Here is an 11,761-nt window from a genome sequence, read left to right on the forward strand (position 1 = left end):
GTCAACTAATTTAAGGCTCAATCCTATCATTCAGAAACAGAATCGACAATAGTTTACCATAGTTTTCCTAAAATCGTCACCCCACGAAAAACATAGAAACCACCCCAAAGTTCTTGTCTCCAAACTACGAGACAAAACCTTAAATTCTCATATTAATCCTCACATTGACTTTACCAAAATCTCAGTTTACCTACTTCTACCCTCATCAAAATTCATTCTTATACTCTGGTATTCTTACAGAACCTAACAACCTAAGCTCTGATACCAAACTTGTAACGACCCCATAATTATTACCGTTTTTTTTATCCTGTAACAAAATAACCTTACTCTAATACCTATAACAATATCTACTATAACATCTCAGACCTCAAGTGGTACCAAGGATACCTGTTCACAAAACATGTTACCTATGCAGCGAAAAGCATGAAAATACATTAACCTTATTTACAATAACAAAGTTTCAGTATTTCCAAAAACATACGTATACATCTCCCAAAATAAACAAAATGCCCTAAAGCATATCCAAAAACACAACTCCCTACCCAAAAACTTACCCTACAGTTAGGGCAATGCAAAAGTTCCCTCTATCTCGAAGCACGCTCCGCACGCCTATTTGGATCATCTGAAATGTTTGGAATTCTGGGGTGAGACACCTCTCAATAAGACGGAATAAATTACATCCATTGTGTGGCAAATGAGTTTTTCATGAATAACATAGCTATTAATTTAACTAATACATTTAAATGTAAAACAATTCACAACTCACACCTATGCCTTTTAAAATAAGCTTTCTATTTGAACAGACTTATAACTGTAATAGATAGTTCCTGTTCTCTGTAAAAAAATATATACATTTAACTATATAAATGTGAAAGCTTCCTTGGATAGATAGTTGTATGTATGAATTAACCCCACATGCTCGAGTTGTGCGGCCCGTGGGCGGGACTTAACTCTTACTGGCCTATCAGGATAAGTCAAACTATAAATCTCTATAATACGATTAGGCTCCTCAACTTGGACCTGACTGCCAGGGAGCTTGCATCTCTCCTCTAGGCACAATCGACTGTTCCATTTCACACTTTATCTAAGATGTGTGGTTCCCTCTATATTGTGTTAGTTACGGTATTGAACTTTGTAATTTGTACTGGTTCATCAGTGATTTGATACTATATAATATTATGTCTGTATATTATTGTTTTACCATGATTCTATATAAACTGTATAACCATGATTCTATATAAACTGTAAATCATTGCTTTGTAATAATTATATATCATGATTCTGTAAAAGTTGTATATAATCATGGTTTTGTCAAAAACTGTATAATCATAGTACTATAAAAGTTGTATAAAATTAGGTATTAAATTTCTGTACTATATATAATATTTCTTATGCCACACAATTTTAATGAAACTCTTATACTATAATCTGTACGGGAAAAACTGTATTTTTCTGCTATATGAAAATAACACATATCATTTGTAAAACTTTCCTATAACCCAAATTTCAGAATTTTCACAAATATACCACAACTGTAAAATTCAAATCCCATAAACATATGTTATACTTTAATTAATAAAATTCTCGAAATTAACTAAAGTAACTTATTCCCCTTACCTGATTATTGAGAAGCCTACTAAAAATACTATAATTACGCCCACGACATTTAAAATATTATAATCTTGAAATCATATAACTCCAGAATAATATCACATTCACATTTTCCTCGGACCCACATACTCCATTTAACTAAGAAAACATCAAATAATTAACTATTCATTACCCTTACCTCATTCCCTAAGGATACGCCCGTAGGAATCGTAATTTCGCGCCTGCAGCATTCACACCAAAACCATGTATTCCACAAATCCCAATTTATCAATGCACTCCAAAATATGCTCATATTCACATTCCTAGACCTATACACTCATTAAACTAATTAAAACACCAATCAACATCATAAACAACTTCCTTACCTCAATTTGGGATGGTGTCTGGAATCCTCTGAACATAATTATGCTCTGGTTAGAGAGAGAGAGAGAGAGAGAGAGAGAGAGAGAGAGAGAGAGTGAGGGTTTTTAAAATTTTAAAAGAAAAAAAAATGACTTGCTTATAAGCATTCTGTCCCTGGAAAAAACCATCGACGGTTTTCTTAGGCTCCTAGAAAACTGTTGCCGATTTTGTCTTTAAGCTTACCTAGTTTTCACCATTGCCCTTTTATTCGGTTGTGGTAAAAACCATATAATTGTCGACGGTTTTCTTAGTACTCCAGAAAACCATCACCGGTTTTCTCCTCACCAACCCATTTCCCTTTCTTTCTTATTTATTCTCAATATTATATTTTTCGGGTCTCTACAAAATGATTTACAATTGAAAGCATTTTGTGATGCAGATTGGGCTACATATCGTGACACTAGATAATCTATAACTGGTTTTTATGTGTTTCTTGGACAATCCCTCATTTCCTGTAAATCCAAGAAGCAAAATACAATGTTTAGATCTATTGCAGAAGCGGAATATCGTTTAATGGCATCAACTACATGTGAAGTTACTTAGCTGCAACATTTGTTGAACAATTTCCTTGTCACCCATTATAAACCAGTTCTGCTTTTTTGTGACAATGAGGCTGCCTTGCATATAACCGCCAACCCAGTGTTTCATGAAAGTACAAAACATATTGACATTGATTGTCATATTGTTCAAGAAAAATTGTAGGCTAGCACTATGAAACCACTACATGTTCCTTCCGCTGGTCAGTTAGCCGATATTTTAACGAAGCTCCTTGGTTCCAATCTTTTCTCTAATATTCTTTTCAAGATGGGTGTTATAAATCTTTACACTCCATCTTGAGGGAGAGTATTAAATTTATGTCTGGCCTCAGGACACAAACTGTCAAAGATTACAATTGATTTATCAAGGTTTGTTCTTTGTCTCAAACCATCGCACCGTCGACGATTGCAGCTGAATTTATCAACGAATTGCTTTCTGTCTGAAACCGTCAACGGTTAACCATTGACAGTTTGCCCTGTAACCGTCAACGGTTTCCTTCTATTAAGTTGATTTTTTTTCTATCTTGTTAATTTAGCAGTTTATTGTTTAGTTAGTTGATAATCTCTGTGTATATATATAAGAGGTTTATGATGTACATGATAATATGTAAGAAATAAACAGACCCACATTGTTTCACCCAGTAATATCCTATGACATGGGTCCTTGTCATCATGGGTCCACATATTATTAAATATCTTTCTTCTATAAAGCCTAAAGAAAGTCAGTCTCTCTTACTAATTTATTTTCCTTTTCATGTAATATTTTGTGTTATAAAATCTTCTCAGATCTAACCTAACCCCTCTCTTAAACATGTGGCATCACTAAATATTTTCCTTTCTTATCTGCCTTGAGGAGATCTGTATTGCTTACTATTTCTTTTTTCTTTTTAGGAAATATTTCATGTGCTATAAAATATTCTCAAATATACCCACCAAATAAGATAATAAATTGATGAATCGCCATATGCCAAAAGTAAAAACAATAGAGACTAATCTTTTAAAATGATTTTTTAATCTTATAAATGGGACTAAACTTCAAAAAAATTGCCAGTAGGAGAAATTGGTGACATAAAAATAACAAAGGCCTAATGAAAAGTAGTGGGGATGACAAATAGTGAAGAAGTAACCAGATTGGCTGAATCAAAACAACACTTGTAGAAGATGAAAATTATTTTATTTTTATTTTTTCAAATAATTATAGCATCATATTATTTTCTAACTTTCAAATTTGTATAGAAAACATTAAAATATCTTTTTAACTGTTTTATAGGTCTAATAAATAGGGTAGCACTTTTAAAATTATTTTAAACCTCAATAAAAATAAAAAATAATTTTCCGCAACAAAAACATGTCTTAAACACTATTAAGGTCACTTCACGTGGCTTTTACTCACAGAAGATATCGCTCCAGCCTTTGTTGATTATGTAACAAAAATTGTAAATATTCAATGTTCAATGCCTCTAATAAAAATTAAAGACCCCAATGTTAAGAGCATGGGACTTCTATGTTAGAGGTCTTATGTTCTACTCTTGGGAGCAGGCAAAAGGAAGAGGGGATGCGGGATGAGCTAACCCTATTGCGTAGCCCTTGGCCTCCAATGGACAAAAACAAGATCAGAGGGAGAGAGAGAGAGAGAGAGAGAGAGAGAGAGGGGTTTATAAAGGATGTTTATTGTAACAATATCACAGAATCGCGCTTGAAAATTGTCACCAAAATAACAACAAAGGTGAGTGTGTAACAACTCACCTGCCAAATCAACTAATCCTGAAAATGGATGGCGCTAAAGTGCACGACCTATACTCAGCCGTCGAGGCAATTGTCAGGTCTCGATGAGTAGGAGGGGGTGATGATTGCTGCAAAACCTTGGGCGTGAACCTAGGTAGAGCCACCGTCTTGGACTTGTGAAGAAGCTTTGAAGGTCTCTCCATCAGCATCTGCGATGCTTCAAGTCATTTATTTCAGATTTGTTCGACATCCTGGATTGATTAGCTCTTGCTGATCAGAAAAGGTAGGCTCTGCATTGATCACGACTCAAAATGGACTCAAAAACAAATAAATGGCACTTCATTCTCATTACTCACAAAATATTAGGTGGTCTTTCTCCATATGCTCAAAGGACTGGAACAGCAATGTCCCTGCGCCAGAAGAATCACCTGCACATAAATGTCAGAACAATAGAAAGATACAGGCCAACGTTTCTAAAGGGAAGCATGGTAAGTGACACTTTGCATTGACCTCTGAACCTAATCCCAGGAATAAGAACAATCAAAATGAATAAGAATTAGCTAGCTGCACTTCAGAACTAAAGTGGAAGTTCATGCATGTAGATTGTCCTTCGTTGTACATTCATTTACAGCTGTGAAGCAGTCGCAGCAGGTGCAACAACCATGATGACAAGGTTCTTATTGATAATTTAAAAACAATCTTGACACCTACCTCTTTTCTTTTGGCTGGAGACCCTTTTTGTGATTTAAAGAGTTGTATAAATCAGAAAACAAGCAGGATACCAGCTGATATTCATCAGAACCAGCTGTCTGTCTCTTCGCTCTCTCCAGAAAATATAGAACTCAAAAACAATTAAAGTTGACCATGAAAATGTGTAAGCTCCCGAAAACAAGAATTAATTTAATGCGAAGGATAGTTGGCTTCCATGTTATCATATATGGAAATGGTTTAAGTGGAGGGAAAGAAAAATTGTTTCACAAAAACAATATGATAAGTTCAATGAAACAATGAAGAAACTAGCCTCAAAGGAGAGTAATCTGGCTTTGGATTCCCTAACACTAGAAATGAAATGATCCATATATAAGCAATATGCAATATGAATATAATTAAAAAAAAAGGGAAAGAAGGTCAAAATTTTATTACTCTTACCCGGGGAAAAAATATGGCAGAAACTGTAACTTCATGGAAACATTGATCAGTTGCTTGCAAGTTAAAGGTGTTTGACAATGAAGTAACTGTTTTCTTTTGGCCAAAAAAGTAATTCTCATGTTCCAAAGCATGGCACAATCAAGAAGGAATATCTATAACATACCTGATTCAGAATTTAAAAACTACAACCAAAATGAAACCCAACATGATGGCTTCAGTACGGTAATCATCCTGACGCTGATTTAAGTGTTCCAAGCAGGTAACTGCTACTAACAGCAGTATGCTGCAAATAGTACTTTACTACTAAAGCATACACAGAAAGATCCCTTGCTGATACATATTCACAAGAACTTACTACCACCCCAACCAGGAACAAAAGTGAGTATATAAGAATAAGTTAAGCTCAAAGAAGGTTTCCAACAGAGCACCATGGCAGAGCTAAGAGGCTACTCCAGGCCTCCACTTAGTTTCATATAGACCAAATTTTCCTAATAGACACTCTTTAGAATTGTGGCCAAGAAAATTATGCATACATAAATTCCATCTTAAAGGCAAGTTCACTTGTTCAGATGATTTGTCCAAATGTTCTCCCTAAACATCCGATACTGCAGCAACCACACCAGTCAAGGAGCACTGGAGCACCATACTCGGGAATAAAAATTTTCACTTACTGAATGGTGCCCACTTGCTTACACTGCACAATTTTTTTTTTTTTTTTCAAAGCAATGGAACAAATAAATTTGACCAACTAAGAAGAAAAAAATCAATTTTTTACAGTATAGAGCAGAGAAGGCTAAAATTTCTCTAAGCTATAAGCACCATTGAAGATAAAGATAAGAATCTTAAATCTTGCACTTCAATTGAAACAAACGATAAAGATAACAGTCTTAAATCTTGCACTTCAATTGAAACAAACACAGTTACGTGCACAAATTCTCCACTCATGAAGTTCATGTCAATGTGATTACTATCTATCTCCACAACAGCCCTGCTTTGCATGAAAGATAAACTCACCATTTCAAGCATGCAAAACAACTCTGGTACCAACACTCAATATGTGTAAATATAATGCAACACATATGGTAACAATAACAGAAGACTTTGCACCAACGTATCTGATAACCTCCAATCCCCTGTCCACAACTTCCGCATGAACAACATTAAGACTTCTTTTTAGCCCATCTGATAGCTTCCATAACAAGAACTCCACAATAGACCTAATTGTTTCAAATGTCACCCTCCCAGTCACATCAAGCACGAATTTCTTATTGCTTGGGACTGCCAGTGTAGATGAGACCTTATTTGCCCATCCACTCTGAAGCATAGGGGGCAAGCTTTCCCCTTTCAGTTTGTTCAAAGACGCTTCAGAAAACTCATTTTTTACTGTACCTGGATATTCACCCAGATCAGAAACAGAACAAGAAGAATCTGAACTTAACTTGGAACTTGAAGTTGACAACACTTGGTGAGACGTTTTCACAAGTGTTTCAACAGAAGCTTTAGAAACTGAAACAAGAATGTCCTTCACTTTGTTTTGATGGTTGGGGTTTGTCAGCCCAGAGAAGAGCTCATCATAAGTGTTGATTTCCATCGTTTTATCAAGATAGACAGCCACTGCTGTGCTCACAAACGTCTGAATACTCTCAGCCATAAGCTCTTTACATTTATCACTGCATACCACATTTAACCACATCGGCACAGTTGATGAGTTTGACCCGACATGGTACGTACTTCCATTGTTATTTACATCCGATGCTTTGACAGATTGAGTGCCCGAGTAGACGCCCAAAACCAAGTTCCTCGCAAAGCTTCCGACAATCACTGAAACAAAACCAGTCCCAGCTGTAGAGAAAAGCCTATCCATAATTTGATCAGGAAGAAAAGAATTCCCCTGCTGCTCACCCTCATTCTTTGTTTGCACCCGGTAACCCTGCAAAATCCCAATCGTTAGAGCCTCAGTAACCCTAACCAGCGACTCCGAAAACTCAGGCGACCTAGTAATTTTCGAAATCTGCTTCAAACTATTGGGAATTTCGTCCGAATCAGACTGCAGAAACTCCTTCAAATCCTTGGAGACTACCCCAATCGCGTCCGCAGATTCAGAAACCATTTCTGCTATAGAAATCAAGGCTCCCAAGAGCTTCAACAACCTCTTCCTCCTCCTAACCACAGAGGGCATGTGATAAACCTTATAAGCACCATAGCTGGTGCAGCCAAACGCAGCTAATAAAAGAAGCCATTTCATCCTCTTTCGAGAGAATCCCAAAGCCTTCTTAGCCAACCGGAGATCCATAGACAGAAAAACAAAAACAGAGCAGGCTCACAACCCTAGAGCTCAAAAATCGAAGCCCTAGGGTTCAAACGTTCAGATTGGAACAATTAGCTTCAAACCACGCAAATAAAACCCGGTGCAGGGAAAAACGAAGCAATGGGTTACCAATATCGCAAAACACAGGGCTTCTTTCTTTGTTGCAGAGAGAAATTGAAAGTTCAACGGGAAGATGACAAACGGATTCGGCAGAACAAGAAGCAACGATGATAAAACCTCGGAAGTGAGATGAATGAACGAGATTACCTATAGATAACCGTGAGATGACGAAGCCTGACGACAGTCGCCGCAGAGAGAGAGAGAGAGACTCCGCAAGTTGCAAACTGGCGCAACGGCAAATTAACCTCCGTCCAGAAAAGGAGAAGGAAGAGGGAGAGAAGATGGGAAGTAGGAAAAATGGAGGTCTGCTTCGCGGAAAGATTGGAGCTGAAATTTCAGACGACCAATTGTCGATAAAAATTTATTATTAATGACCAATTATTCTTAACGACCAATCGTTGATTTGTTTTTCATTATCATTATTATTTATTTATTGTGGGAGATTTTTTTTTCCGTACTTTTTTTTTGGGTGGCGTGGGGAGTTCAGGAGTTTAAGAAGTACGCACGAGAGGGGCATGGCATGGAATATAAATATATAATAAATAAAATATTGGATAAAAATATTGCCGAATTTTGAATTTGGATTTGAACACAAAATTCAAGTCCAAATTTTAAACATTTCCCAAATATAGGATGAGAATTTTAAAACCATATATTGAAACATAGCCAAATAATCTTTTTATAAAATCATAACTCCCTTCACTAAAGAGGGTTTTGAGTAAGAATTAGATCAATTGCTTTGATAATATTTGGCCTAATACCAAACTATAGTATGCTGAAACTATCAATTGCAAATGCACAAGGCATTGTGTCTATTTCTTCTCTCTTATTTTTACAAAAAGACGCTACTTAATGATAAACTAGAAGTGACTTGCAAGTCGAAAATAACCAATGTTGTCATCCATATTGAGTCTCTTAAATACCTTTTGAATATATTTCTATTTAAATAAATGTTTATCTTATAAGACTTAAAATTTTATTTTGATGATAACAAATACGATAAACTTAACATATTTAGTTAAGTGATGATATTTCAGAAGTCAGGTATGTGAATATAAAGTCAAATACTCATAAAAATCATTGAAAGCTTACACTTCAAAGAAATATGATCAAATGAAATTTAAAGAGTCAAAGTATAGACTTAAAGATGATCTTATAAAATTTGAAGATTATGAAAGCATGGATGTTAAAGAAGACTTGCTAAAAACTTAAAGTATTTTAAAGCTTGAAGACAAGATGGAGTCAAAAAAAGACAAAGCAAGAGAGCTCAAAGAAAGACAAGTATGAAGACTTAAGTGTTTAGAATGTCAAAAGTCATAAGAAGTTTTTATGTTAGCCTTAGTGTATTCCCAAGAGGAGGGTGAATTGGAATTTTAAAATTCTTCCTAGGTTTAACCAGACAATTGCAGTATTACACAACCTAGAGTCTGCCTATGTAATTCCAAATGCACAGATAAGTATAATATGCAGAAATTTAAATCATGTGCATCATTCATACAATAACATGCACGTGCAGGAATATAAATTGCGAAAATATAAACAGACATATGATATATTATTGTTGATCCTATGGGTCATATCCTATTTTGATTATTACAAATACTTCGGTATTTAATGTCTATCAAGTTTGTGTGCAGGCTTAGATTAGCAAGATCACATGATGGTATATGAAGACTTGAAGACTAAAGACCCCGAAAACTCATTTATTGTAATTTATATTACATTCAATTCGGATCTACAATAGTAATATAGGATCGATCTGTAATAATCACTACATATCATGCATGTAGGATCTATAAGCTCAATAATGTCGTAGACAAACCGTAGGTTAATCAGATGACTTTAGGGCTAACTTTGGTCGACCGATGCCGAATTTTTTTCGGCAAGTAAAATAGCCTTAGAAAGACCCTATGTCCTTACACTTACACATAAGATGTCCACAAAATCACTTATAATATCTGGGAAATTAATTGAAAGGAAAAATGGACATAAATGGCAAAACTATGAGGTTTCGAGCGACCAAACCTAGCAGTTCAAACTGCCTCGGTCGACCGAACCATAGACGGGTCAAAGTTTTGACCTGAGTTCAGCCAATCAAACCAAAAATGAACATATCTTCCATGGGCAACCGAACCTATGTCAGGTACTTTCCCATTAACTCGGCCACCCAAACCTTAGCGTTCAAATCATCATCGGGCAACCAAACACATAACTTTGGTTAACCAAACTACAAACCAGGCATCCGAACCGCAAACAGTGTGGAAATCGCATATGTTCAGACAACCAAACCTTGACTCGGGCACCCGAACTTTGAAAAACAGCCTTTTCATTGAGTCTGCTCGAGCAATTGAACCGTGGGTCAGCCAACCGAAACTCTCGAGTTAGCCAAAATATTATCACGGTTAATTGGGGTAAAACTGGGTTAAATGATTTAAACTCATTTTCAAAAAAATTTAATTATTACCATTGTGTCCCAAACGATTATTTTTTTCGTATGCCTATATATATATATATATATGTTCATTTTCTTAGATTAAATGAGTGATTAGCAATTTGATTAGTGGAAAAATTCTATGAATTTTCAGAGATTCTTTCATTCTTTCAAGCCAAAAATACTCTTCCATTAACATTCCTTTGAAAGATAATCTTGTTTGAGAGTGTCCTACTTCTTCCTACATTGATTCTACTCGCCTAAACTCTCATTTGTTTAATTGATTGAATGATTTTTATTTGAGAGTTTTAGCACAAGTTTTCCCCCGATTTAAATCAATAAATCTTGTTGGCCTAACTAGGCTTTTCAATTAGTTTTGATGATAACAAACAAAGGACATTTTAACTTGGAATGTTTGAGTTATGGTGTTTCAAGTTTGACAAGAAAACAAGGATCATTATGGACTATCAAGCTACATAAACTAACAAGTGATCCAAAAGAAGCTCAAAGCAGCACTATACTGATCAAAGCATGGGAAGCTAAAACCAGCTCAAGCTAACATCCAAGGGATTTCAAAGCAAATATGAAGTGGATGATTTCAAGCTTAGAGTATAAGGTTTTAATAAGAACAATGTAAGTACTTCAAAGTCAAATATCTATTGAAATATCTTTTAAAGCTCTTTAGGGGATTATATGGACTTAGTGACCTATATAAAAAACCCTCGAAAAATGTTAAAAGAAAAAGAGCAAAAACATATTTTGAATTGGAATTGAAAAATTAGAAAACAAGTACTTTAGAAGATTGAAGTTTCTACTCAGAAGCCTGAAGTGGCAACTTTAGAAGACTGAACTTCAAGTTCGGTCATCTGAAGAATTACTTCAAACGTCTGAAGAATAAGTTCATTCGTCTGAAGAATTATTGGTGAAAGACAGAAATTGGCAGAAGCACCTCAAAAGACTGAACTCAAACTTCGGTTGTCTAAACCCAACACTTCAATTGTCTGACCCTCAACCTCTGTCGTCTGACCCTGTATCCAGTTCAAATTTTTCAAAGCCTAAGGAACTTTAGAAGACTGAACTCGAAGGTTCAATCGTCTGAACACTGTTAACGGGCAAATTTTTCAAAAGTTTTATTTTTTAAATATCAGTTACTTGTGCTCCAAATTTTCTAAAAACTTAGGAAATACTCCAAGTAAACTTGGGCAACACGAAAACTCTTTTGAAGGCCTATAAATATATGGTTTTGCAAATCAAAACTCACCAAGAATTGAAAAATCTGCTATAAGCTCTCTTGCTCTCAAAATTCCTACTTGCTCAACTATTTGCAAACTGAAAGTACTGGTGTTCTAAAATCATTGATCATCAATCCCTGAGTTTTACTCGCTGATTTCTCATTTGGAGAAAAAGGGATTTTGCTAAATTCTATTCTTGAGCTTTAAAGTGTATTTCATTCTTGATATTTAAATTTTGAAGTACATA

At 35.3% G+C, this 11,761-nt stretch overlaps 1 protein-coding gene across 3 annotated transcripts; it reads right to left on the bottom strand.

Annotated features, from left to right (window-relative positions):
- Positions 1 to 4,201: 4,201 nt before the first annotated feature.
- On the bottom strand, positions 4,202 to 8,212 carry LOC131161918 (protein PHLOEM PROTEIN 2-LIKE A10). Of its 3 annotated transcripts, none has more exons than XR_009138646.1 (3): positions 6,438 to 8,212; positions 4,631 to 4,684; positions 4,202 to 4,525 (listed from the first exon to the last, which is right to left on the bottom strand). XR_009138646.1 is itself a non-coding variant. In XM_058117939.1 (2 exons), the coding sequence occupies exon 1, from the start codon at positions 7,714 to 7,716 to the stop codon at positions 6,442 to 6,444; it is 1,275 nt and encodes a 424-aa protein (XP_057973922.1). In that variant the 5' UTR covers positions 7,717 to 8,212; the 3' UTR covers positions 4,202 to 4,702; positions 6,438 to 6,441. The 3 variants fall into 3 exon arrangements, 1 of the variants encoding a protein (XP_057973922.1); XR_009138645.1 differs by having other exon boundaries at positions 4,631 to 4,702; XM_058117939.1 differs by having other exon boundaries at positions 4,202 to 4,702.
- Positions 8,213 to 11,761: the final 3,549 nt, after the last annotated feature.

The sequence above is a fragment of the Malania oleifera genome, chromosome 8, assembly GCF_029873635.1.
Source record: "Malania oleifera isolate guangnan ecotype guangnan chromosome 8, ASM2987363v1, whole genome shotgun sequence".
NCBI classification, from domain to species: domain Eukaryota; kingdom Viridiplantae; phylum Streptophyta; class Magnoliopsida; order Santalales; family Ximeniaceae; genus Malania; species Malania oleifera.

What these genes read in the sequence shown, in the direction of transcription:
- LOC131161918 (XM_058117939.1), bottom strand. Translation starts at nt 7,716, where the DNA reads ATGGATCTCCGGTTGGCTAAGAAGGCTTTGGGATTCTCTCGAAAGAGG.